Genomic DNA, 24,372 nt, shown 5'->3' with positions numbered 1-24,372 from the left:
TACATGAGCAATTTAAGAACAAACCAAGTAACGTAAGTATTTGGCAACAATGAATAATTTTGAAATACATAAATGCTCGTGTCTTGAGGACGTAAGTCGAGTGATGAACATCTGTGTCTTTTGCTTTGGTACGTATGATGGGTGATTTACATCCATAAAAATTTCTGTGCTTGGAACTTAGCCAATAGCGTTGTGATTGGTTTAGGTTTTCTCTGCAAACAAACGTGTCTATAGCATATTTGTATTGTAGCATTATATTTACTTCAATTAAACAATAAAATTGGGCATAAAATATAGTTATTTAAAACTTGGGATCCAACAGGCCCCAGAAGAGTATAACAATAAATCACTGATGTAGTTAAGAGCTAATGGATTAGTGTGTAGACCTAATTAATTATGGAAAGCAGGACCTATGAAAAAAGATTATGCAAGATCTATTTAAAATTAATACAAAATTTTATCCAGCAGAGTGTTGTAATACGAATCTGTAAATGAATTTCTTTTTTTAAATTATAGTTTTGGAAATAGAAACAAATATATTCAATATACGGTACGAACGTGCATTGCGCAATATGTAAGTTATTTCCATGAAAATGTGAATGATGATTATTGTGGTTCTTCAGCAGCAGCTACTCTAATATTGAAGTTCATTTCATGTTATTCAACGAAGATGAATTGATATTATTTTAATAGTTACAAATAAAGGGGGTAAGTTCATGAATTTTCCCACCATAATCTGTAAATTTTGCGTTTAACAATAGCTAATAATAATCAGCCTATAGGCTGCTCTGCCACCTAACCCTTGTCAATGTCAACTAACAGTAGTTGACTGTGTATGTAAACTTAGCTAGATATCAATCAGTGGCGTAGCATGGACATTTAGGGTGGGAACGCCAAGTCCGAAGGAAGGGTCGGCCCTTTCTTGCTTAATAATTTACTTATGGTATTAGTCGCCACGGGTATTATTTGCCTGAAGTAAGCTGGGTTTTCAATAAAACATCATCATTGCATGTTTTAGCTAGAAAATTAGATACCTCACTATGCCACAGATGTTTTGAACTCTGGTGTTCTATACCTTTTTTTTTATATCTTTCTGCATGACGCAAGTCATTAAAAACCTACCTGAATCACAAGCGCCTCTGCACAACAGTAGACGTCATTGTTGTGGGCGATCCAACTACTGATTGATTTGGTTTATTTTACTTCGCTTTTCTACCACTTTTGGTTAATTGCGAATATGAATATGAGTGATGATATTGATGAAGGGACACTGACAAAGAACACCCGTGCTCACGCCGCGATTCGAACCAGGGACCTCTGTCGTCTTGGCGCACTGTGAAAAGCAGAGTGGATGATCCAAATATCGTACACTCTACTGACGTAACAGTGCCGATTAGTAATTCAGACCACTGTTTATTACATCTTGAGAATGCTGATAAACATTTTAAAATAATTTTCTCCAGAGACCATTCGATGTTAAGAGTTTTCAAATGAATGCTAAACATTTCCATTCACACAATATTAAGTAGTTAGATAATAACGAAAAAATACAATAAGAAAATAATAGTTTTGCGGGTTAAGTGGTAGAGCAGCCACAGGCTGAATTTCTATCACGAGGACTTCACCAACTTATTTGACAAAAACTGTGTTGATCTTTTAGTTTCTAATACACATCGCTGTTCGTGCGATAAATTATACAATGCAGTGGCCATTAAGAAGCAGTATATTTGAGATTGGTAAAGTTACGTCAGTCAATATTGCGTATTGTAGCATCACATAGCACGAGTTGCATGAGAGCGAAGAAGCGGGTAGGAATGCTACCGCTGTCGTCTGCTTCAGAAGGCAGGAAGGGTCACATGAACCAATCACGGTAGACCTCTCGTACGCCAGCGTAAGAGAGCCCATTTACGCGCGTGCTGTAGAAATGGAAGCTTTCCCTCCATAAAGGCAGCAAGGAATATAGGAGTCCTGTATGCCGAACCTGCTCTGCGTCCGGCCGGGAAAGGCATTGAAAAGAGATCCTAGAACGAGTGTTGAGAGTGGAGCGTTGCAAGCGGATCGCGAAAAATAGCCATTATAATGCCATGAAGGTCAAACATATATGAAATTAGTCACGTTTTACTTTATAATCACAGCATTTAAGCATTTTTGAAATTTTAAATCTGGGAACGCCGAGCGTACGGGCGTACTATAACGCTACGCCAGTGATATCAATGTCAAGAAAAGGAAGTTTTATTCATTAACTGCGTCTTAAACAATTAACACGACAACTGAAATACTTGATGATGGTGTTGAAGTCATCTACAATGTGACCCCCCCCCCCCCAATGCTTTGTATTTACAATTAATATCGCACAGCACCAGTGCTACGGTCTTTGGGGATTCAGGGACGCTTCCCCCTCACCCCCCAAACATTTTGCCTAATGTGGAACCGAAGGATAGACTACATTGACTTTGGGGGAAAATACAATCCAGTCTACGATTTCTTTTACAAATTGATTAAAATATCTAAAAGTGGATAAATTTACTGGGTGGGGGAAGGAGAGCTATTAAGTAAGAATAGTTTTATAGTGAGAGCAAGATATATCTTCGTCCTCCCCAATAGTTGGGCAGGAAAGGGAAGATATATCTTTGTTCACTCCAACGTGGTGATTGCAATGAACATACTATTGCACTGTAAAGTACAATGGAAAACTAGAAATATAATATGAATGTCCACACACACACACACTCATTCATGATTATTAATGGATATATCCAATAACTTCTAACAAAAGGCAAAACATTTTGATGTAAATATGTATAATCGGTTTTCAAATTGTCGACAGTCATCTTCTTAAAAATAGATTATTTAAGAGTAAATTAAATTCAAATCGTATCAACAATTAATTACAACCTTGTTTAATTTGCTATATGCGAAAGTATAAGGGAGAATTCACACCGAAGAGACACGCGACATGTGACACGTGTCGCTTGGAAGCCAACACTCAGTAATCAATGCAACCTTTCGAACCGAAGTGACACGGCAAGATGCACGCTTTATCAATTTTTTGTGATGCTGTTATCGGCTCTAATTTGCCTTCAATATCGTGTAAAGAGGCCGTGTTTTGGCCATTTACCTGACTGCTTTTATTTGAAAAAGCCAGCATATGGAGGAACTTTAGTCCAAAATATATTAGTCACCATGGTAAAGTACTCTAGTGCATTTGTTTCTCAACCACCGGGCCGCGACCCGATACCGTGCCCTCCTATCAACTATACTGAGCAGCGAAAGGTTCTGCTGGAAGTGGTTGACAGCTATCATAATCCCAATATCATATTTGAGTTGTGAGTTTTCGTTTTTTAAGTCCATTTTATGCACAAATAGGCTAATCAGAACTGGATCTGCCCGGTGCCTTCACCGGTTATCGAACCCGGGATCACTTAATTACAAGGAAACGACGTTACCACTTTGTCTTCCATATTTTTATATTTGTCAACAATCCTACACACGTAATCAAACTATTATTACTTTTTATTATTATGCTAGAAATTATTTATCAATATTTAATTTCATAGGTACATGTTAATTCCTGCATAAAATCTTAAATACTGTAAAGATTTACGAGGAAAATTCTTCCGCTAAGGGCATTGACTTAAAAAAAAATACCGTTATATGGTTTCAAGCAGGTTGAGAACCATTTCTCTAGTGTTTAGGTATTCGCTTTATTCAGGCTGAAAAGAGCGTATACAGTTTGAGTATTTCTCGGTTTTCTCATGCACAACATGCCTCTCCCGAGTTTCAATAACTTGCACAAATTTTAAAACGCAATTTACACCTAACAATGACTCTTGTTACGTTTTTTTTCGGGTGACTAATAAACTGATTATTGCAATGATATCGGTACCATCATGCAAACTGAGCAAAGAAACCAGTGTCGCGTGCATCTTGTGTCTTCGGTGTGAAACTCTCGTATCGCCTGTCTCTTCGGTGTGAATTCTCCCTTATATGACCAACTGCATTTCAGAGTAACATCCCATCACAATAGAGACAGACGAATTCTTCAACGATAAATTAATTATTATTTTGATATTGAGGAACCTGTTTTTTTGGTGAAATATCCTTAACTCAATGTATATTTTGGAATCATCCGGGGCTTCCCCAATGCCGCAGTGGTAACGTCGTCGCCTTGTAATCAAAGGGTCTCGGGTTCGATACCCGGTGGAGGCACAGAGTGGTTCGGATACCATTTTTAAAAGTAGGTTCAGTCCGGATTAGTCAACTTGTCTATATAGTTGACTTAAAACTATTCGATATCGATTTCAAAAGCAGCCAATAATTTTTATGACATATCTTTATAATCAAAATATAAGATATAATATATAATAATAATATATAATAATATATAATTTGGATGACTGATATCTTTATAATCAAAATATAAGATATAATATATGAGCCTATAATTTGGATGACTGATATCTTTATAATCAAAATATAAGATATAATATATGAGCCTATAATTTGGATGACTGATATCTTTATAATCAAAATATAAGATATAATATATGAGCCTATAATTTGGATGACTGATATCTTTATAATCAAAATATATAAGATGTAATATATGAGCCTATAATTTGGATGACTGATATCTTTGTAATCAAAATATAAGATATAATATGAGCCTATAATTTGGATGACTGATTTCTTTATAATCAAAATATATAATATGTAATATATAAGCCTATAATTTGGATGACTGATATCTTTATAATCAAAATATAAGATGTAATATATAAGCCTATAATTTGGATGACATATATTTATAATTAAAAAAATAAGATACGGATAAATACGTATCCAATATTAGGTTACTAAAATTTAATAACAATAGTCTCAATTATTGCTCACATGTGAAACATGAATTAACCAAGGTTTTTAAAACCCAATATGAAATTTTCAAGACGAATGTAACTACGTGCAAGGTATGACGTGGTGTTTTGCGAGGTACGTCTGGTGTTTGACTAGTATACATGTGTACTTCGCAGGTAAATGTTCAACGAAGAGAATGATATCGACCTCATATTTTGTAGGCCCCCGCCTCCTTCTTATAACGAATCGACGTTCGGGGTCTCGGAGACACACCCAGAGCGTCCTTATATGTTCGTTACAGGTAAGAAAGAGTTACCTTACTTATATGTTTGACATGGTCTTCAAATCTGAATAAGATAATTTGTTTCGCTGTTCCCTTCTTCTTCTTGCACTTGGCAGAAAGAGTGAGAAACAAGCTTCGAGCTATCAAGCCCACAATTGGTACATGGCGTTCGTCGTGCCGTCTCTCCCGTAGAGAAGAAGTTATTCTAACTTGTCTGCGTATTCGACACAGCCTTCTAATACATGGTCACTTACTGCAAGGGCTGCACACTCAAATGTGTCGTGTCTGTAATGTCATTTTAAGTGTTTGGCATATTCACATTGAATGGTTGGCATATTTAGTTCAATAAAATATATTTTCTTAATGAATCCTGCGAAACTCGTGTCCGAATTAATTGAAAAGCTTGTTGAGTACCTCTTGATTACCATATTAACCTCGAGCCAATTTCTACCCCATGCTTTTCTTTTAGTTTCAATTCTAAATAATAACCACAACAGTACTATTCTCCTGTACTGTGTCCCGGCTATCACTGTAACAAGGCCGCGCAGAGGGGGGATCGAGTGGGCACGGCAAAGCAGTACACGCTGCTGCGAAGGCTGGTAACTGCAGCCGTTCCCCCTCCATGCAATCCCATTCCCTCTCACGTGTTCATTGGTGGAGTCGTCTTGCGTCACAACTTGCGCAGACATTTGTTTTCGTTCGCTTCCTCCAGATATAGCCGGGACAGAGAAAACTACTTTCTTCCTCAAGTGGCACGTCCATCCTTTTAGCTTGTCTGCTCTGCGCAATGCCTTGTGGGAACAAAAGTTTACCGACAAGTACTATCGTTTGAGGCGAAAACTAGCAGATGCGCAAGTACCACACAACTAGTCCAAGTCCAACTGGAAAATCCAGCAGGAAATCTATACCTTGTCCAAGCTAACTTTAGAGCAGGGTCCAGACCTTAGTCCGTACGCTAAATGCACGGCTTGTCAAAATTTGCTCTTGCCGTTTTATCCCTAATATTTCCCTAAGAAATTCTTAAACCAATCGTACGGACCTGGAGACAAAAATACGGTCCGTTTGCCATGTGCGTTCGGTATTAACGTTTTCAAAAGTTTGCAACGCTGCATAGCGAAGGAGGAAATCGGGTAACTCCCGTCGCCCATTGCACAATCCCATTTCTCTCACCGTCCATTGGTGGAGCCGTCTCGCGTCACTACTTGCGCAGAGACTTCTTTGGTTCGGCTGGTCTACAGTTAGCCTCGTCTGGTTCCGGCAATAGTCATTGGAGCAGGAAATACTAAGAAAAGAACTGTGTCAAGGAGAACACACTGTTGTTTCAGCCTTCAAACCACTCCAATCTTACAGTCGATGCACTACAACCAAGCCTCCGGTATACAAATCATTTCAAAGTTATACACCACGTAATGAATCTCATATGCATCCAGATGAACTTAAGGAGCAAGAAGTGAACATTTAATCTCTCGTGCTTTCATCCCTCAGGTCCCGGCTACCCACAGATGGAGATCCTAGGTGAGAGATCGGAGCCTCTGCGATGTCCTTACTGTCGCAACTTGATCGCTTCGGTTGTTGTGAGAGCGCCGACGGAGGAGGCCCATACTGTGTGCTTGACCATGTGCTTCATGGGGTGAGTAGGCGTATCGCAGACCGCAGTATAGATCGACCACAAGATAAAAAACCTTGGACGAAAAGTCCCCGCGCAGCTTTCCCTTCCGACCTTCAGCTCGGGCCATGAGGAAGCATGGTCCACCCTCCCCCTCCCCTCGTCGCGGGAGTACGGTGTGCAGGAGTCGCGGGTCTGCGCAGGTTGTTTTGATTGTGGTTCCACTATAGTTTGTTGGAGTGATGAGCATGCCCAGCAAAAAATTGGCATTAGAATAGGCTTTAACGTTTCAACGGCTGTGGTTCCCAAACTATTCAACCCATTGTTCATTCGCTTTCACATGCTGACCCTTACGCCACCTTACTTACACGTGCTAATGCCTCGCCGACCCTGAGACTAGGGTGACCTACCATCACAATTTGTCTGGAGGTACCCTGGTAGTTTCTGCAAGGGCCTCATTTTGACACGTTCTAATCCTTGCTGAGTGCTGTGTTTCTCTGACTTTATACATACATTTATACACACACACACACACACACACACACACACACACACACACACACACACACACACACACACCCACACACACACACACACACACACACACACACACACACATATATATATATATATATATATATATATATATATATATATATATATATATATATATATATATATATACAGTGTGTCCGTAAAATAATGGTGGGTTTTTAAACAAACAGTCACAGTCTTGGAACAAAACATGGTAGAGAGATGAACGATACGTCGAAGGAAAGAGAAACTCTCCAAGTTTCTTACCTGTTCAGTAGACTTCGATGTGTTTGTTGCCCTGCAGACGTCAAGACGATACTCAGTCTCTTCCCATACACGGCAGAGAACATCCGGCGTGATAGACGAAACAGCTTCAATGATCCTTGCTTTAAATGGTTCAGATTTCGAACTTAACCGTAAAACACTTGTATTTTGACATAACCCCACAAATAGAAATCCATGGGTGTAAGGTCTGGAGACCGTGGGGACCAGGCAATCCATACACATACACCCTCTGCACCAGCGTACTTAGAAATCTGTAGGAAGCAAAAGAAAACTATTGAAGATAGTCAATGACAATTTGTCGAGCAATACAGGGTGGTCCATTTAGGTGCTATCGGTTATTTCGCAGATGGAGTTATTGTTGGTGAATTCCAACCAACTTCAATTTTTCAAATGGGAATAATTTTATTTTATTGCAGAATCTAATTCTAAACTAAAAATTATGAACCTTTTCGTGGGAACATGTTTGAAAAAAAAGTGCTTTTATCAGTAGTTATAAGCGATTGAAGATAGCAGCTGAACTAAAATATTCGCTCCTAATGTGCAGCAGGGGCGCAACAACAATTTTTTGCTAGTGGGGGTGGGTGCAAGTAGCATATCGTGACTAATTAATGTAGGAGGAACGCAATCAGATAAATAGGCTCGGCGTTAGTGTTCATACATTGGGAAAACTTTAATTTCGGCAATTTGTAGGTTCTAGATTTTACTTGCAAAAACGACACGGGGATTTTGATTCTGCTTGTTACTGTTTGTTCCACCACATCGTTGTTGGAGGGGAACGTCTTATGTCAACGTTATAACGTTTGTATTGATATCAGTGCTTGTACATCCACACACACGCAAACACACATGCACACATTCTGTTTTCAAAGGGCGGTTGTAGCACTCCTATGCTTGTATGATAAATTACTTCAACTAAAAATACACGACTTGTCTACTTTGCAGGATGTGTTTATGTGCATGGATCCCGTACTGCATGAAAGCCTACAAGAGATACGACCACTACTGTCCCGACTGTAAGAACTATCTTGGATCTCACATGCTGTAGGAGCTATGAGGACAAGGCTGTCACTGCTATTTACTCTTATATCGCCACGTCAGCGTCCTTAACCCACGACGGTTGCTTGACCTCTGAACCTAGTTCTGTGAAAGAAGTCTGCTTCTACTGAACATTTATCTGTCTCACAACGAGTCAGCCGTGTAAATAAGTTTGTTTAGATGCGTAACTTTTGTATGGGGAAAGCTTTGAATATATTTCGTGGTGATTGCGGTCGATTTCTTCATTGTTCGATGTGGTGAACAGAACTAACGTTCGATTATTCCATGGTCGCTGTCGGAGAATCCTGAGTTTAGAGGCAGCAGTTACCTTGAACTTCAGGTTAGGTTAGGTTAGTAAGAGGAATTCGAGTGTATACTACAGCACAACTTAATCTTGCAGCAGGGCTTTTGTTTCATATTAATACGCGTGTGTCTTGGGTGAAAAACAGAGCCATACCTACATGTAGTGGTAGTGGGAGCTGAGAAAATCTCTGCGACAACTGTGTTAAAATACGGGTATGACTCATCGCACCAAACTCAAACACCTTCTTGGTGAAGCGCCGTATTACAGCTTCTGACGTAAGCACAGAATGCTTTCGTGCTTAGGTTAGGCTTGTTAGGTTTAAATCTCAGATTATTTTTTATTTCTGTTTGCAAAGTCATCTCAAAATTAAACTTACACCAAACAGATATTGCATTTAACTGTGTAACATACTTTATTCCCCACAAAATTGAACATACATATGTTTATACATGCAAGGTCAAAGGTCACATCATGTGACCTCGAAGTAAAAATGTCAATATATTCATATAAAGATATTTTTTTATGAAAACTATGCTCCCTTAGCTTCAAAACTAGCCCAAGATGAAAGTTATACCATAATTGGAAAGAAAGTTATGAATTGTTTTATTTGACCTTGTAAGCACTTACATTTTACATGTGTTATAAGGTTGGCAACCCTGCTGTATGAATACTGTGTATCACTGAGGGCTAAAATTTTATATATGTAAGTTATGTTCATGTCTTCTACCATCCTACCAAATTTCATGAAAATCTGAAATGGTCAGGTTGAAAAATTCATTTTCTTGTGATGATTTGGCATGGAATAATCCATATGAATGTACATACATTTTTTTAATGAAGATTTATTAATAGAAGCAGTCAGAAAGCCACTAATTTTATTTTATAGCCTTTTAAAACATACTTTAAGCTTCAATTTTTTTTAAAAAAATGGTATGATGACTGCAGTGCCTTTTAGTGATAATGCAACTTCAGAAACGTCAGACGTTGACACAAAAAAACAACATTATTTACAATACAATATTTTTTCTGACTCTCAGTGCAAGGGAATCTTGGTGATAACTTTTTTAATGGAATATACATACGTATATCTATTAAATTCAGAAAAAATTTCAAAGTTATATATCGATTTGGGTCTGAGATTACCTAGGCAATGACCGATGCGTGCAAAATTCTGAAACTTTAGCCTCCTGTTTCTCAGTAACTATGAGGTGTAGATAAGAAATTTTTTGCATGTGTTCATACCTTGTTAGTATTGACAAACACACCAAGTTTCATTAAAATATGAATCGGTGGGGAAATTTCTCTGGGTGATTTGATATGGAATCAGTCTTTAGTGATTACACTTACAACTCGAACAAGTGTTCTCTGGTTACCAGCCAGGTTAAATTGGAGCAATGAAAGCAATGTATGCCCTGGAAACGTTGGAAGTCAACTCCAATTTAACCTGGCTGGTAATCCGAGAACACTTGTTCGAATTACGTCGCCAGGAAAGCTACATTTTCTATTTACACTTACAACATCATGGCAAATAGCAAATTCGCCAACTTGGCAACCATGCTTCATACCACCCATTACTCCATTGGAGTTACTAAGTGAATAGTGCAATGTATTCATATCTTATTGCCCATAATGCAAAAGGTTATTACTAATAATTAAAGAAGACAATTCTTTCTGTCTTGTATTTTGGTTACTTTCTGTCCGTTTTCCTCTCTCTACATTCGTCGCAACGGTAAAGGTGACTTGGGAACCCAGGGCCGCAGCAAAGGAGGGTTAATGGGCTTGGACCTGCTTTTTAGACTTTAATTTTACTGAAAAAAAATAGGAAAATATAACTATGTTGCCAGCGGCGGCGCCAGGATTAATCATCTTGGGGTGCTCAGGGGGTGAAGAATGAAATTTAGGGGGTGCGACGTTGAGAATAAAGAAAACAATGAAATATGCATGCCTAAATCAAATATCAATCAACTTTTAGTATGCATCTATGATAGTATGCTAATGAAACTGAAGAATACTAGCGACTTGCTTCATTTTTGCCTGATTTTAACACAACAACGAAACCTGAAAAGAACAGCTTGTTTAAAGAAGATCAATGACATATATGGATGACTGGAGGACTTTTTCCATGGAGGGGCAAGAAGAGCAAGGCATTTTTCCACGGGGAGGGGTCGATATACATTTCCCCCTCTAATAGTGTTGCTCACTCGCTCTAAAAAAAATCCTGCAGTTTGAAGTTACAATGTTCCTGAAACGCTCTTATAATAATTAATATACATGCTTTTATATATATGCTTTTGTCGTGAATGATTTGAACTCATGCTGCTAATGGCTTCAAACGATTCTACCCTCTCTGAAATGTACAATATTAGATTGTTTTAAGTTCACTTTATGCACATATAGGCTAATCGGGACTGGACCTACAGTTTAAAGTGGAATCCGAACCACTATGTGCCTCCACCGGGTATCGAACACGGAACCCCTTGATTACAAGGCGACGACGCTAAAATTGCATCATAGGGGAGGCGCTGAGTGTTGTTTGTGTGCATTGGGTAAAAGAGAGAAATCGCTACTATGCAACCTAAACTTCTGCAATTTGAAAAATAAAATAACACAATAAATACGAAATCATGTAGTAATTATTTATCATTTAACTTTTTTGGACTGCTTCACTTTTCTGAAAATGTTCCGTTGCTTTGTTACCCCTTTTTTCATATCCGTTCATTTTACATACGTACATAGCATAGCCTACCTTCCGTCTGACTAGATGCTGTGGTGTCAAGTGCATAGCACCTTCTTAGTTAAATTAAAATCCCTTGGGCCGCACTGTCATCAACAATGAACTATAACATTTCTTTGTGTATTTCTGACCTCTTCGTAACAGTCTTTGAAAAAGTCTGAGATGGTACGTTTCCTAGAACAAATAGAATGAATTAACAAGGAAACTACCGTCACGATACAACTCGCGTTAAATAATTTCCAGAGAACGACCTGATGATACTTGAAAACAACTGAAATTTTTGTTCTAATGCGTCTTTAAGAAAAGAGGAATAGCAAGTAGGAAGACAACAAAACCGTGAGTCAACCTTGCGAAGGAAAACATACAACAACTGACACTGAGCTTATACATTCATCGAAAAACACAAACAGGCTACATGAAACACAAGAAGAAACAATTCTTAACAGCAATTCTGAAGAAACAAGACTAGGGCCGCTGATCTTTATAGACTGCCGACAGTACAGGAAAATAAATGCGGAATCTCTTTGAGAGTAGGATCAAGGCTTGCCTGTTGTAAATATTAACAGAACTACCTAACATTCGGCCCTCAATATGACAACGACATGACGTAATATGACACTGCAAGAGGTAATGTTTTCGGTAGAATATTGGTTTTGGATAGGGGCTGCTGGAGCATGGACGTCCGCAGGATTTTTTCCAGGGAGGGGCAAGGAAGGTATTTTTTCCAGGGGGCAAACAAGGCACATTTTCCCCAATAATAGTATTGTTCCCTCAAAAAACATTGCTAAAATTTGAATTTATCATATTCATACAATAATTAATAAATATTGTTGTGGCTGAAATGAAATTGTATGTCAAAAATATATAATTTTTGGTTGACTTTGCTTTTCCAGGGGGGCCACGGCCCCCCCTTCCGGACGCCCATGTGCTGGAGGGGGTCGGAAGAAAATTAAGGCCCGCCACCTGTATGTTGAAAAACCCAATATATGAGAGGAAAATAATTTTTCATAAATCGAATACAGATGGCAGCACAAGGCGGAAAGTGATAATTGATTGGCCACAAGAAAAATAATGATCAAATAAAAGAGAAATGTAAATGCGGAGATTGTAAATAACTGTATTTAATGTAGAAAAATAACGAACGAAGGATAGAAGATATATAAGTATAAATATTAAAAGAGATAATTGTAATGTTGTAGTCAATCTGTAGATAAATGTGCAGGAAAGTCCGAAGAGGCAAAAAATCTTTAAAACTCGTCTACTTCAATGTTACTCTCACTGTTTATTTGTTGTGTAGTTCAGCCTGGTTTAGCGGTTGGCGCGTTCCAATCACAGCCCTCGAATGGGGCGAATAGTGGGAACAATAAATAGAACATTCAAATTGTTTAGATACCTAAAGGGAGGGGATAGAAGTAGAAATGCGTTGACCTGAGCTGCGGAGTTGTCGATGAATCTACGGATTGCTGTGTTTCTGAATAGATGCTAGTCGTGGAATTGCAGATATACTGTTGAGTTGCTGAAATCGTCGAATTATTGCTGAAACACCAAATTGCTGAGATGAACACCATTGAGATTCTGAATTGATGAATTGTTGCTGCTGAGAAGTTCCCAGAGACATCGAGACGATGAGTTGATGAGACGTCGCATAATTGCAGAAACGCCTATGAGATGCTGAATTGTGGATAAGCTACTGTGTTAGCCGTGGCAAGAATAAATTGTACCCAAGAACAGAGGTTACAACTATTACGCTGCATTTTTCTATTCATAATTGCTACCCAGTGGCGGCGATTAGTGGGGCCAGTTGCCCCCCCACTTTTTGCCACTTTTATCCCCAGACTATGCTAGCCTTACCTACAAAGGGAAATAAACTGTTCTCTCCCCCCCAGTTTTGGCACCTTGATACCCCCAGTTTTGGAACCAAATCGCCGCCATTGTTTCTACCTATTCAAAAGCTGCCTCCCCCTCTTTCAAAAGTGCTGGGTGTTCCTACGCATGAACCACCAGTTCTTATGCTTCTTTGTGTTTGTATGGTTTGGACAGGACCCGAAATTTGCTGCCGTTTAAGGTACTCAAGACTGCCGTTTATGGAAAGGGGGGGGGGGGTGCGACATGTGCAACCACACAGATCCTCGCGGTTGCGATATATATCTAAAAAATACAAATTTGAATCAGGAATCTGAAGGACATAAAAAGAATAATGCGTTTTTAAAACGTCAGGAAAGTCACGTCGATCTTATTTTACAACCTTCAATAACGTTCAACAATGGGTAACAACATTGAGCGAATGGGTTAATCTCAGGTTTTCATCCTGTCGCCTTCTCTGCTAGCATAATCCCGTTTCCGTATAATACTAATGATATGTTATCTGAGAGAAAAATAAATGACAGTGGAAATGGTGAATCTGTGCTACATGGCTCCTCCATACAAGCATATTAAAAATGTTTTTGGAGCACTCGTGTGTGTGTGTGTGTGTGTGTGTGTGTGTGTGAGAGAGAGAGAGAGAGAGAGAGAGAGAGAGAGAGAGAGAATTTAATTATTCAGTAGTGATAAGTAATTTACATGTTCGTTTCTCTTCACATCACATCTGTGACATGTTGGCTTTACATGTCAAATAATTAGTTCCTGCAAACGTGCATTTCAAAGCATATGTACATATTTACATCCTTTACTCATAAAGACATATTTACTTAATAATTATGTAATTGAGACATTACATGGGGAACTACAAAGGACGTAAACTACACCCACGTCTGTGGCTACTGTGGTACGTTACGCAACTGTGAAGAGGAAATGACTACGAATTTGAGTGAGTGTGTGTCTGAAGGGAGAGGGGGGATACACAAAATGTCACCGTACATCAACGATAAACCACAGCATGTAGGGGAAATGAAGGCCAACATATTTTCTGAATGACATTTTACTCAGTTCCTACGAATCCTCGAAAAATGAAATTCTGTATGCTGCATGTGTATGCAACCACGTGATACAGATTCACAGTTGCCAGGGACATTTATTACTTCTATCGGAAAGCGACAAAATCTGCACTACAAAACGGGTAAATTAGGCAGAGTCCGTTCTCTGGACCACGGGGTTGCATACATACAGGATAATAAATGCAGTTTATCAACGACTCGCGGCATCGAGGGTCTCCCGATGGCGTAATTGTAACGTACTCGGATCTCATTTTAAACTGTAGGTCAAGTCCCGATTAGCCTCTCTGTGCATAAAGTGGACTTAAAACTCAAATTTGTTGTTCCGGGATCGATTTTCGGTGGCAGCACATTTCACACCAATGAGATCAAGTACCGATTAACCGATACGGGACTTGGACCCTATTTAAAGTGGTCCGGAAAAAAAGGTTCCTGGACCGTATTCAAATTGATCCAGAAAAAAGGTTCCTGAACTGAATTGAAATACTTTGTAGATAAAAAGGTTATTTACGGTCCAGAACCCATTTACGCTTGCTGATTTTCTCTCCTGGACCGGAATTGAATTTAAAATTCCTAGATCTTGAACAACCCTGGTCACAAGTGAAAAGTAAAAAAAAAAAAATGTTCCCGGAACCATCGTCGACAATACACACAAGAGATTATACAATATGCACGAGCGTACACACTCCTTAAGCATAAATAAAATAGTTGTTCACTTGGAAAGAATGCTCTGGCTGTTTGTCGTTCAGCTTTTCTTCTCCACCACAACGAACAAGCACCATAAACTTTGGCTGTAAAAGGCGAGGGACTCTCCAGCATGTGAAAGTCAACGCATGACGCCTCTCATTAAGCATCTACGTGCAAGGCAAGATTAGCACTCGCCCCCACGTCTGTTCAACGTCTGCAGTAAAGTGTCGCTGATGTTCGCTTTTGAGAACGATCGTTCAGGAATATCGACGCTGCAGTTGCACAAACTTTGACGGAGGTAAGTGGTGCAATTTCGACACATATGTTTTGATAATTAGCGATAAAAATGTGCTTTTTGCTTCCTGTCCTTCACTGTTGGCAATATGCATGCACTCGATTGTAAGAGACCAAAATATTAGGGAGATCTCACTTTTCGGACAGTTCCCGAGCTCCGCCCCGCCCTTCGACTTGTGACGTCACAAAAATTGTATTGTGTCAAGTGTCTTAAACCTAACATGCCTAACCTATAAAATGCATTTGACCCTGACGTGAGAACACGAGGGGGTGAAAGGTGATTGGGAACTGTGCGATCAGTTACACCAAATATTATGCTCTGTCCAGGGAATCTCTGGGCGAGCGAACGAAACCAAGTTGTGACTCGCGAGAGCTCGACCAATGAACAAGTGCGAAGGAACTGGATTATTTTTCGCAGGAGAGACAAGACTAAAGTTTCAAAAAACACTCTGGTTCTGAATTTTTAAAAAAACATTTTAATTTCTCCATCCCAAATGTTTTTCTTGGTATATGGGCGCCAGTATAAACTTTTCTGGGCGAGAAGGGTGACATATTGTGAGGTCATACTTGCGGGTCAATATGAGTATGCGGTTTGACCCACACGCACACAGAGAGCGAGACTTGCAGACACATGCATGTGTGGGTATATGGGGATTATGTGTGTATGGGGAAGGGTGGCAACCCTGCCATATTTTATTTCCACTTCAACGTTTACAATTTACTTGGCATTTGAATAGCAGCTTAAAGAGGACAAAATAATGCAGATGAATAACCAAGCTGCTAATTGGTCACTTCATCAATCTGTAAGAAGTACTGATAAACAGAAAATAAACGAAATTATCGACTTTGCCCCCACACCGTCTCCTCTATGCTTGTTGTTGGTATTCTCATTGTTTACCCTCCTATTCATTATCCAACAGCTCGAATCTAATTTACTGCAAGCGAACCGAGCAAGAGAATTTTTACTTTTGCATGTCATACAGATGAAGCCAGACATTTTTCAACCCTCCGCAACCCAGTGTAATTTCTGAGACGCATTTCGATGAAAGCAGCAGAATTAAAAGGAAGACAGGGAAGTGAAAGTAAAGAAAAATATTGGCCTGCTACCTGTTTCTTTATCTTCTTCTTTTGGAAAACACATTATTGTTACAAAGTTAGGTTCATCAGGGAAGAAATAGGCCTACACTATTTTCAAAATGAAACAAAAGGTAAACTAAAATACGCTAGTATCCAAAAGTTAAGAAAAATCAGAAAACTAGAAAAATGGAAGGGGTGAGTTGCGCGATCACCATAAATATTCATCAAAGAGTGTAACCCAGCTTACGTGCATAGGCAAGAGAACTGGAAGGCGTCAAATAGGCCCGCGATTGAATGGTAAACAAAACACCGTGTTTCAGAGCAAAGAGTGCCTCATTCTATATCGAACGCTCATTGTGATTGATAAAGTGTGTACTGTACAGTAAGAACGTGACACAAAGACGTCAGTTGGGCCCTTTTGGAAAGGGAAGAGTCATCAGATCCCTGGAAGCAGGTCAAACACAGACTGGAGTCTCAGCTGCGCTGAATGTGCCACAAAGTGACGGTTCCGAGCAGGCCCGTAACCAAGATATTTTTGAGGGGGGCCAAACCCGAAACCATGGATATATATATATATATATATATAGTCATGAAATATATTTCAATTAATAAATAATTAATTAATGTAATTAAACATGTATAAATAAATTAATTTGGTACATTTATAAACTAGAAAATTAATTCCTTTAACAACTGGTTCTAAATGTCGAGAAATTAGACAATAGACGAAATGCTTTTAATAAGATTAGATTTTATTTAATTATTGCTTTCTATAAATAATGGTCAATAAAATTTCATAATTTCATTGTGGTATGTTTCTATAATGGTGTAAATCTGTTAATGGTCTCTCGAAAGGAAATATTTCCTTATCAGAGTTGTAGCTAGATATTTCAGCGCCCGGGACGAGAATAGATTTTCGCACCCCCCCCCCCCTGCCTAGATGAGGCTCGCATACTTAGACAATGAAGACATTTTATGTACCTAATCTTTTCCGTTGAATCCGACGAAAATAAAACTCAGCATTCAAGAAATGTGGATAATAAAAGGACAGGACAGTCGGTTATGCATCCTACCTCATCTTCATTCAAGCAGTGTGTGGTATTGTTCACATAAAGGTAAAAAAGGTAAAGTGTTCCCCTGTGCATAGCACCACGCCATGAAGGCGTATAGGGGGTGTGGGGGTAACGCCCCACACTTTCTTGATCCGGTCGTGAGTGGGGGTGATGTGATCAGCACCACGCCCCTGACCGCCTTTACCCCCCAGGGTTTCCCCCAGGTACCCATGTTATTCGACGCTGGGTGGGCGCCGGGGCCGCTTCCACCGTTAGATTGAACCGGCCGGGGATCGAACCCGGGACCTTGAGCATGGTAGTCAGACGCGTTACCGACTGAGCCACCGCGGCCGCGGTATTGTTCACATGCAAATTAGATTGCAAATTAAAGATCTGATATTGATATACGTAACTAGGTGGAAGGGCTAAAAATAAGAGACTTTGAGAACACATTAGTTTCCTATTAAATTAACATGTAAGTGCTATGTTTTATTTCCGACGAGGAGAGTGGGAAATGGAGGAGAAATAGCAAGTCGGTCTAATTTCTGTGTTCCAGGGGGCCTAGGGTGACTATAATGACAACCCCATTCGCAGCTACGGCTCCGTTCCTCACTTGTCCACTTTGATATAATTATAATATCTTATCTATGACCAGTGGCGGAGATTGAGTTCCAAAAAATAGGGGGCAAGGTACCAAAACTGGGGGAGGGGGGCAAAAACAGTTTATCAGTTCAGTTTTTCTTGGTAGATAAAGTTTAGCATAGTGCGGGAGTAAAAGTGGTAAAGGGAGGGGGGGGCAACTGCATCCCGAGATAGAGAGCAAGAGATGTATGCAACATTCACACAAACACACAGACAATATTCCTTGTTCTTCCTTCTTTGTATGTGTCTGATATCATTCTTACAAGGGAGATCCCCCTCAGATTTCCATGAAACTTGGCAGGTGTATAGAGGGGCCCAAAGGAAGAAATACGTGTTTTAGTGTTTCAGCTAAAAAACTGTTTTAGGGGGCAAGAACCCCCCTCAAATGTCAAGATGAGGAGACATTGAAGTGGGGATGAAGTCAAAACTAATTGCTTATTTTTATTGTTATAACACAAACTCTTCCCCTCGGAAAATTTTGATGGGGGGTGAATTTTAATAGAACAGGATCGTTGGTGGGAAGGTGTGAGATCCATCCCACCGCCATGGGAATTCGTACCCTGGATGTGACCACCAACGCTAAGGTAGTATTTCAGCTGGATGTACATACAATTGTAGTGTTATAATATTATGGACAAAAGTAACGGGGGAAAATCAACTCAGTGATAGCCCCCCCCCCTCCTCTCTCCCTGACCCGACAATCAAAAATACAGTTGCTTACAGAGAAAGGCTGCCACCTGGTGTACAGCTCGGTGCTTATTGCTTACATTCCATTCTCAAAAGTATTTGAATAATACAATATTCACAAATTAACAATGTTTTCGATTTTCTTATACCACCACCATTGAACAGCCATGATTTGATTAGATTTGTAATAAAGATAATCTATGATTACAAAGTAATATATTTATAAGTTATACGACTTGTATTAGGAATGGTTCTTATAATGATGAACATGGCTGAATGTGAATTAACCAAAAAAGAGGACATTTTCTCATCAAGTCTGCAGTTCGAAAAAAATCAGGACAGGAATTGTCCCGACGAAATTGGGATGTTTGGTAACTTTGCATAAATGGTTATAAAACTAAAAATGCTATACTACAGTGCAGACTTCTGGAGTCTGCCTCTCTCTCCCGAAACAACCCATTCATTTGTGCAAGAAGAAAATTGAAATTCTTGCAAAATATGAAAAAACGTCCGGGTTTTTTGTAGTTTTTTATAGGTTCGCATTAAAATATTTCATAGCTCGAGGGGGGCCATGGACACCTTGCCCTCCCCCCTTGGGTAAAGGCCTGGTTCCGATACACAGGAAATGTTCATCGTAGGGCAGTACAAGGTTATCCAAGAGTAACAACGTGATATCTGTACGAAGAAACGATACGATGCCTGCAAAACAACTGTCCTCAGAGCTTGCAGCCGCCTCAGGAGTCTAGAGTTTCTCGCCAAAATGTGTACCGGAGACTCAGGACAGATGGTCTTTATGCCAGATGTCCAGTAGTGTGTGTCCCGCTTGATCCAGTGCTCTCACTCTCTTTCTTCTTCCGTTTATTCATTTTTGCTTTCTCTCTCTTGCTTCTCTATATCTTTTTTTTCTTCGTCTGTTTCTCTATCATTTTTTCAGTCTCCATTCTCTTTCTTCGTGTTTATCTCCCTCTTCTTCAGTTTCATCAGCTCCTTCTTTTTGTTTCTTTCTTAATTATTCCGGTTCTTCATTTTCTTTTCCCTCATTTCTCTATTACTTTCCCTGTCTTTATTTTGTTTCATTATTTCTGTTGCTCTATCCTTTTATCTCCCGTGAGTGGTGGTTGTTCCACTATAAACGATTCATAAGGGTCCTATTTCACTTTATGCTCTATGTTCACTGACTTGGAATAACCTTCGTGGGAGAAAAGAATTTACCAGAAATCAGACGGAATGTTAATGACGTGTGAATTTGTTACATTAAAACGATGCATAACTTTCTTACACTTGTTCTATTTTTCATCACTGATGTAATCCACTAAATTGTATAAAATGAATGTTAATTATTTATATTCGTTTTTTCTACAGATGGGAATATGAATCAGACACAATGGTTTCTCAAATTATATGCGGCTCAAGAAAATTATGCGGTGTTGCTACAAGTTCGCCAAACCAATTATCTGTGTACAGTAAGTAGTTCATACGTATACATTGTAATATAAAAAACTTCATTATATACTACTTGTGAAGCTTCGTGATGAAACACACCCTTCTGTTTGCATAGCAAATACACACACACACACACACACACACACCATGTACGGATATGTAGTTCTGTATGAAAACTGCAGTAAGATCTTACTTTAAAGTAGTTGAACAATTGTATGCTTTAAATACGCAGTAACTATACATTTATACAGTTGGGGTTAACAATTGATGGAAAAGATTTGTTAGTATTATAATGTACTCATTATGTTATTTTTAAAAAGCAAAATTTTATGTTCAATATATAAATCTCAAGAGTGCAATTAATTCATATTAATAAATCACCTGAATCCAATACAATTGTTACCATTGTCAATTCAAACCATGTATTCGTAGCTCCTACAACATTCTATTTATCGCTAACGTTTCGCAACGCTTCACGTACGACAATGGGAATTGTTATTTTCTGTTTTACTATGTGGCTGTAAATATTCTAGTGCTGAATTCATATTTCATCATTCTAGTGACAAATCCTTTGCATTTTTCGTAGCGGTAGGCTACGAAATATTCCTAAATAGATATATGCACGATTGCACGTTGCTGTATTTTTTTTTTAATCGGTAGGGCATTCTATTTATCACTTCGTACAATATTGTCCTGGATAGGCATTGCAAATTATTTATTTTGTTCATTAGCGTTTGTAGCACCTCAAAAAGCTGTTCTTAAGACTGGTCCTACAGTTTACAGTAGATTCGAAAGCACTGAAATGTGCTAGTGCTGGAAATCGAGCTTGAAGGACGTCTGAATCATTGACTGGGAGATTGCAATGCTAGCGAGCAGTGGCGGCGATTAGTGGTGCGAAGGGGGGCCAGTTGCCCCACCCCCATACTTTTTGCCACTTTTGCGCCCGCACTATGCTAAGCCTTATGTATCAATGGAAAATAAACTGTCCTTGCCCCCCCCCTTCCCCAGTTTTGGAGCCCAATCGCCGCCACTGCTAGCGAGGTTTCAAATAACTAACTTAATTATTCATAGTGTCTAGTGACCACAATAGTCAGATTATGTGGAGAAGTTTTGGTATTATTTAAGTGCATCTTGTTAATCGAGACAGCATCTACAATTTTATATGGAATCCAAACCACTATGCTATATACATGAGCATGAATCGAACCCGGGTAATCATGATTACACGACCACAGATTTACCACTAAGGATCCGGAAGAGCCATGGGAGCTTTGTATATTGCATTGTATTTTTTATATTGTGTATTGTATCGAAATACAGTGCGTCCATTTCCTTGCGAGGCCGAGAGATCGGGAGAGGTGTGGCGGACGGCGCTAGCGGAGATGCCGACATTTTCGACCAGTAACGTCCCTCTTATTTTTATAGACATATCTTTAACGTGCAGATATTTATATTAATATTGCAAAACGAGCACTAACCTGTGTTATAAGAGTTGTTTTTGCTTAGGGATTGTAAAATTTAACGATCCAGGTTCTCGTAATTTAAGGACGACGTCTAACCGTCTCTCTACCTGGAGGTGAAACGCCAGTGAATTTCTGTTCAAATTGCCTACACACGTCTCGCCACGAGTCTGTTTTCACGTAAGTGTCATACATAAAAAATATTTGTTCTAACGTGAACTTTGCGGCTGGTATTTCAATCGCCTCACTTACACACAACACACACACACTTCAATTACGCAAAGAAGTAGCACGGTAAGTAACCAAAAACCACAGTCGTTCACACAGTACGAAATTAACACGCTCTTGGTTCAAGGTCTGCTCCTCACTCCATTCGCAGGTCTGTCCAGGGCACCTGACAGGGCGCGAAGGAAAGAACAACTCAAGCTCGGAGCTTTCAGATTGCAAACAATGTTCACGAAAACCATTGACTTTTAACGTCTGCAACGTAATCTTGATACAGTGTTGCACATTCGAAACCTCCAAACGATTCCGAGCGAAGCAAAACGCTTTCGAGGGTAAACCTAAGCGGGACGTTACTGGTCGAAAATGTCGGCATCTCCGCTAGCGCCGCCCGCCACACTTCACCCGATCTCTCGGCCTTGCAAGGAAATGGACGCACGGTACAACGTAATATTAGCCTCATATCATTCTACCAAAGAAGAATATAATTTACTCTGTAACTTGTCGTTTACGATTTTCGCGTAACAGAGTGAATAGTACAAATTTGATATTTTCGTTATTACTGAGTGCGTTCAAAGGGGTAAATAGTCCCCAGGCTAGGATCTGGCGTAATTGAAATTATTTCACACAGTTTTCAAATTTCACGCATACCCGGAAAATCGAAACGCGAAGAGGGAGTTTCTAAAACCAAAGAAAGCCCCTTTCACACCGAAAGCTGTCAACGTTTACGAAATATACATTTTCGTATTCTCCCGACGAGGATGAAAAATTATTTCAATAACATGGCCATTTTCTTAGCTGTTTAATACATTTTAAAAATCTATGTTTGAGCGACTTTTTACTAGCTACTTCGCTTCTGAATATGTGTCAACCACAAACTATGGAATCAAATGTGAACTATGTAACGTTTTTATTTTTCAGCCTCAAGCAAATTCGGAAATAAACCAAATTCAATGACCTGTCCTCATTGTCTCTTCGGCATAAAAACAGAGATCAGGCGGGAATTCACGAAAAAATCTCATATCTGTGCAGCCTATCTTTCCTTTATTTGGTAAGTTCCCAGAAAACGTACAGACGTTATTGCGTCCAAAAAATGTTGGTTTTTGGTTAGTAAAAGTTTTACCACTCCATAATGTTTATGTTACTATGAACGCACATTTAATTTTTGTCAGTACTAAAATATTATTTTATGCTAGTAATGTGACATTCACTAAAAATTCGCCTCTTTTTGCGTGTAATCTTTGTGAAAAACCATTCAAGGTTCATACAGGAACAAATATTTTAGTATTATGAAACAAGGAAAAATCTCATTAGCCTCTGTTATTCAAGAATAATGTAAGCAGCTCTTTTTTGCTCTTTGATTGAATATAGTTTATGTATGGAAATGGTATTACTGTCTCATTCATTGCACTGTGACTCCATATGGCTGACAAGACTATTTTGCTCTCTTGGCTTTATAGGTCACATAATCTTGACTATCTAAGACTGGCATTGTCATTCATTGTACTCTGACTTTTCAAGACTGACATGGACACACAATGTATTGCACTATTGACTCAATAACGCTGACAAGGGTCAATCATTGTACTGTGACTGCATACGACTTGCATGATTATATCAGTTATTGCATTTCGACCCCATAAGATGGAAATGGTCATCTACTGAACTCTGTATTTAAAGGCTGACATGGTCATGTGATTCATTGCATTCTAATTTCATGAAACTGCCACAGTTGCATCTTACTGAAGAAAACACTTCATTTAAAGTGTGTAAATTTGACTTTTTCTCATTTCAGTCTATGCCTTGTTCCCTATGTGCTTGGCTCCCATCAAGTCGTTCGCCATTACTGTCCTTACTGCAACATCTACCTAGGCTGCTACGTGATGGGTCCCTACGAGTAGCTGTGCTCATCCTGAGTACTGAAAGCCAGATCTGTTGCAAAGCGGTATCTTTGCTTAGCCTCTCTGTATCTCAATATTCACATTTTTCAAAAGATATTTTAAATTCTTTCACTTCAGTTTTGCTGACTTTTTTTATAAAGTGTGTACTGAACAAGTGCAATTTTAATAAAGAAAAATACTTTGCTGCTGGATAAAACTCTTATTTATTGTTATACAGCCATCTTACCATGATTTTTTGTGACTGAGTGGTACAAGCATTTTGAAGAGATGTTACTTTCTCTTCATATTGAACATCTTTAATTTTTCACTGATTTGGTGCTGGCTTACTTGCCAACATACACT

At 39.1% G+C, this 24,372-nt stretch overlaps 1 protein-coding gene across 3 annotated transcripts; it reads left to right on the top strand.

The window, feature by feature from the left end:
- Positions 1-13: 13 nt before the first annotated feature.
- LOC145991433 (uncharacterized) lies at positions 14-24,216 on the top strand. Of its 3 annotated transcripts, XR_014442058.1 has the most exons (7): positions 14-128; positions 5,031-5,155; positions 6,623-6,767; positions 8,505-8,947; positions 20,367-20,467; positions 23,051-23,180; positions 23,925-24,216. XR_014442058.1 is itself a non-coding variant. In XM_083127436.1 (4 exons), exons 2-4 carry the CDS (start codon positions 20,389-20,391, stop codon positions 24,028-24,030), a joined length of 315 nt encoding a protein of 104 aa, XP_082983562.1. In that variant the 5' UTR covers positions 8,846-8,947; positions 20,367-20,388; the 3' UTR covers positions 24,031-24,216. The 3 variants fall into 3 exon arrangements, 2 of the variants coding, with proteins under 2 accessions (XP_082983562.1, XP_082983561.1); XM_083127436.1 differs by lacking the exons at positions 14-128; positions 5,031-5,155; positions 6,623-6,767 and having other exon boundaries at positions 8,846-8,947; XM_083127435.1 differs by lacking the exons at positions 14-128; positions 5,031-5,155; positions 6,623-6,767; positions 8,505-8,947 and adding an exon at positions 15,402-15,550.
- The last annotated feature ends 156 nt before the right edge of the window (positions 24,217-24,372 follow it).

Source organism: Lepisma saccharinum, chromosome 8 (genome assembly GCF_977018435.1).
Source record: "Lepisma saccharinum chromosome 8, izLepSacc3.1, whole genome shotgun sequence".
Classification (NCBI taxonomy): Eukaryota; Metazoa; Arthropoda; class Insecta; order Zygentoma; family Lepismatidae; genus Lepisma; species Lepisma saccharinum.
The sequence above is the reverse complement of the archived record's forward strand: the minus strand, read 5'-3'. Positions and strand labels throughout refer to the sequence as shown.

Coding starts and splice junctions, on each gene's coding strand:
- LOC145991433 (XM_083127436.1), top strand. CDS start 20,389: ATGGTTTCTCAAATTATATGCGGCTCAAGAAAATTATGCGGTGTTGCT. Junction 20,468..23,050: donor AAACCAATTATCTGTGTACA/GTAAGTAGTTCA, acceptor TTTATTTTTCAG/CCTCAAGCAAATTCGGAAAT. Junction 23,181..23,924: donor GCCTATCTTTCCTTTATTTG/GTAAGTTCCCAG, acceptor TTCTCATTTCAG/TCTATGCCTTGTTCCCTATG.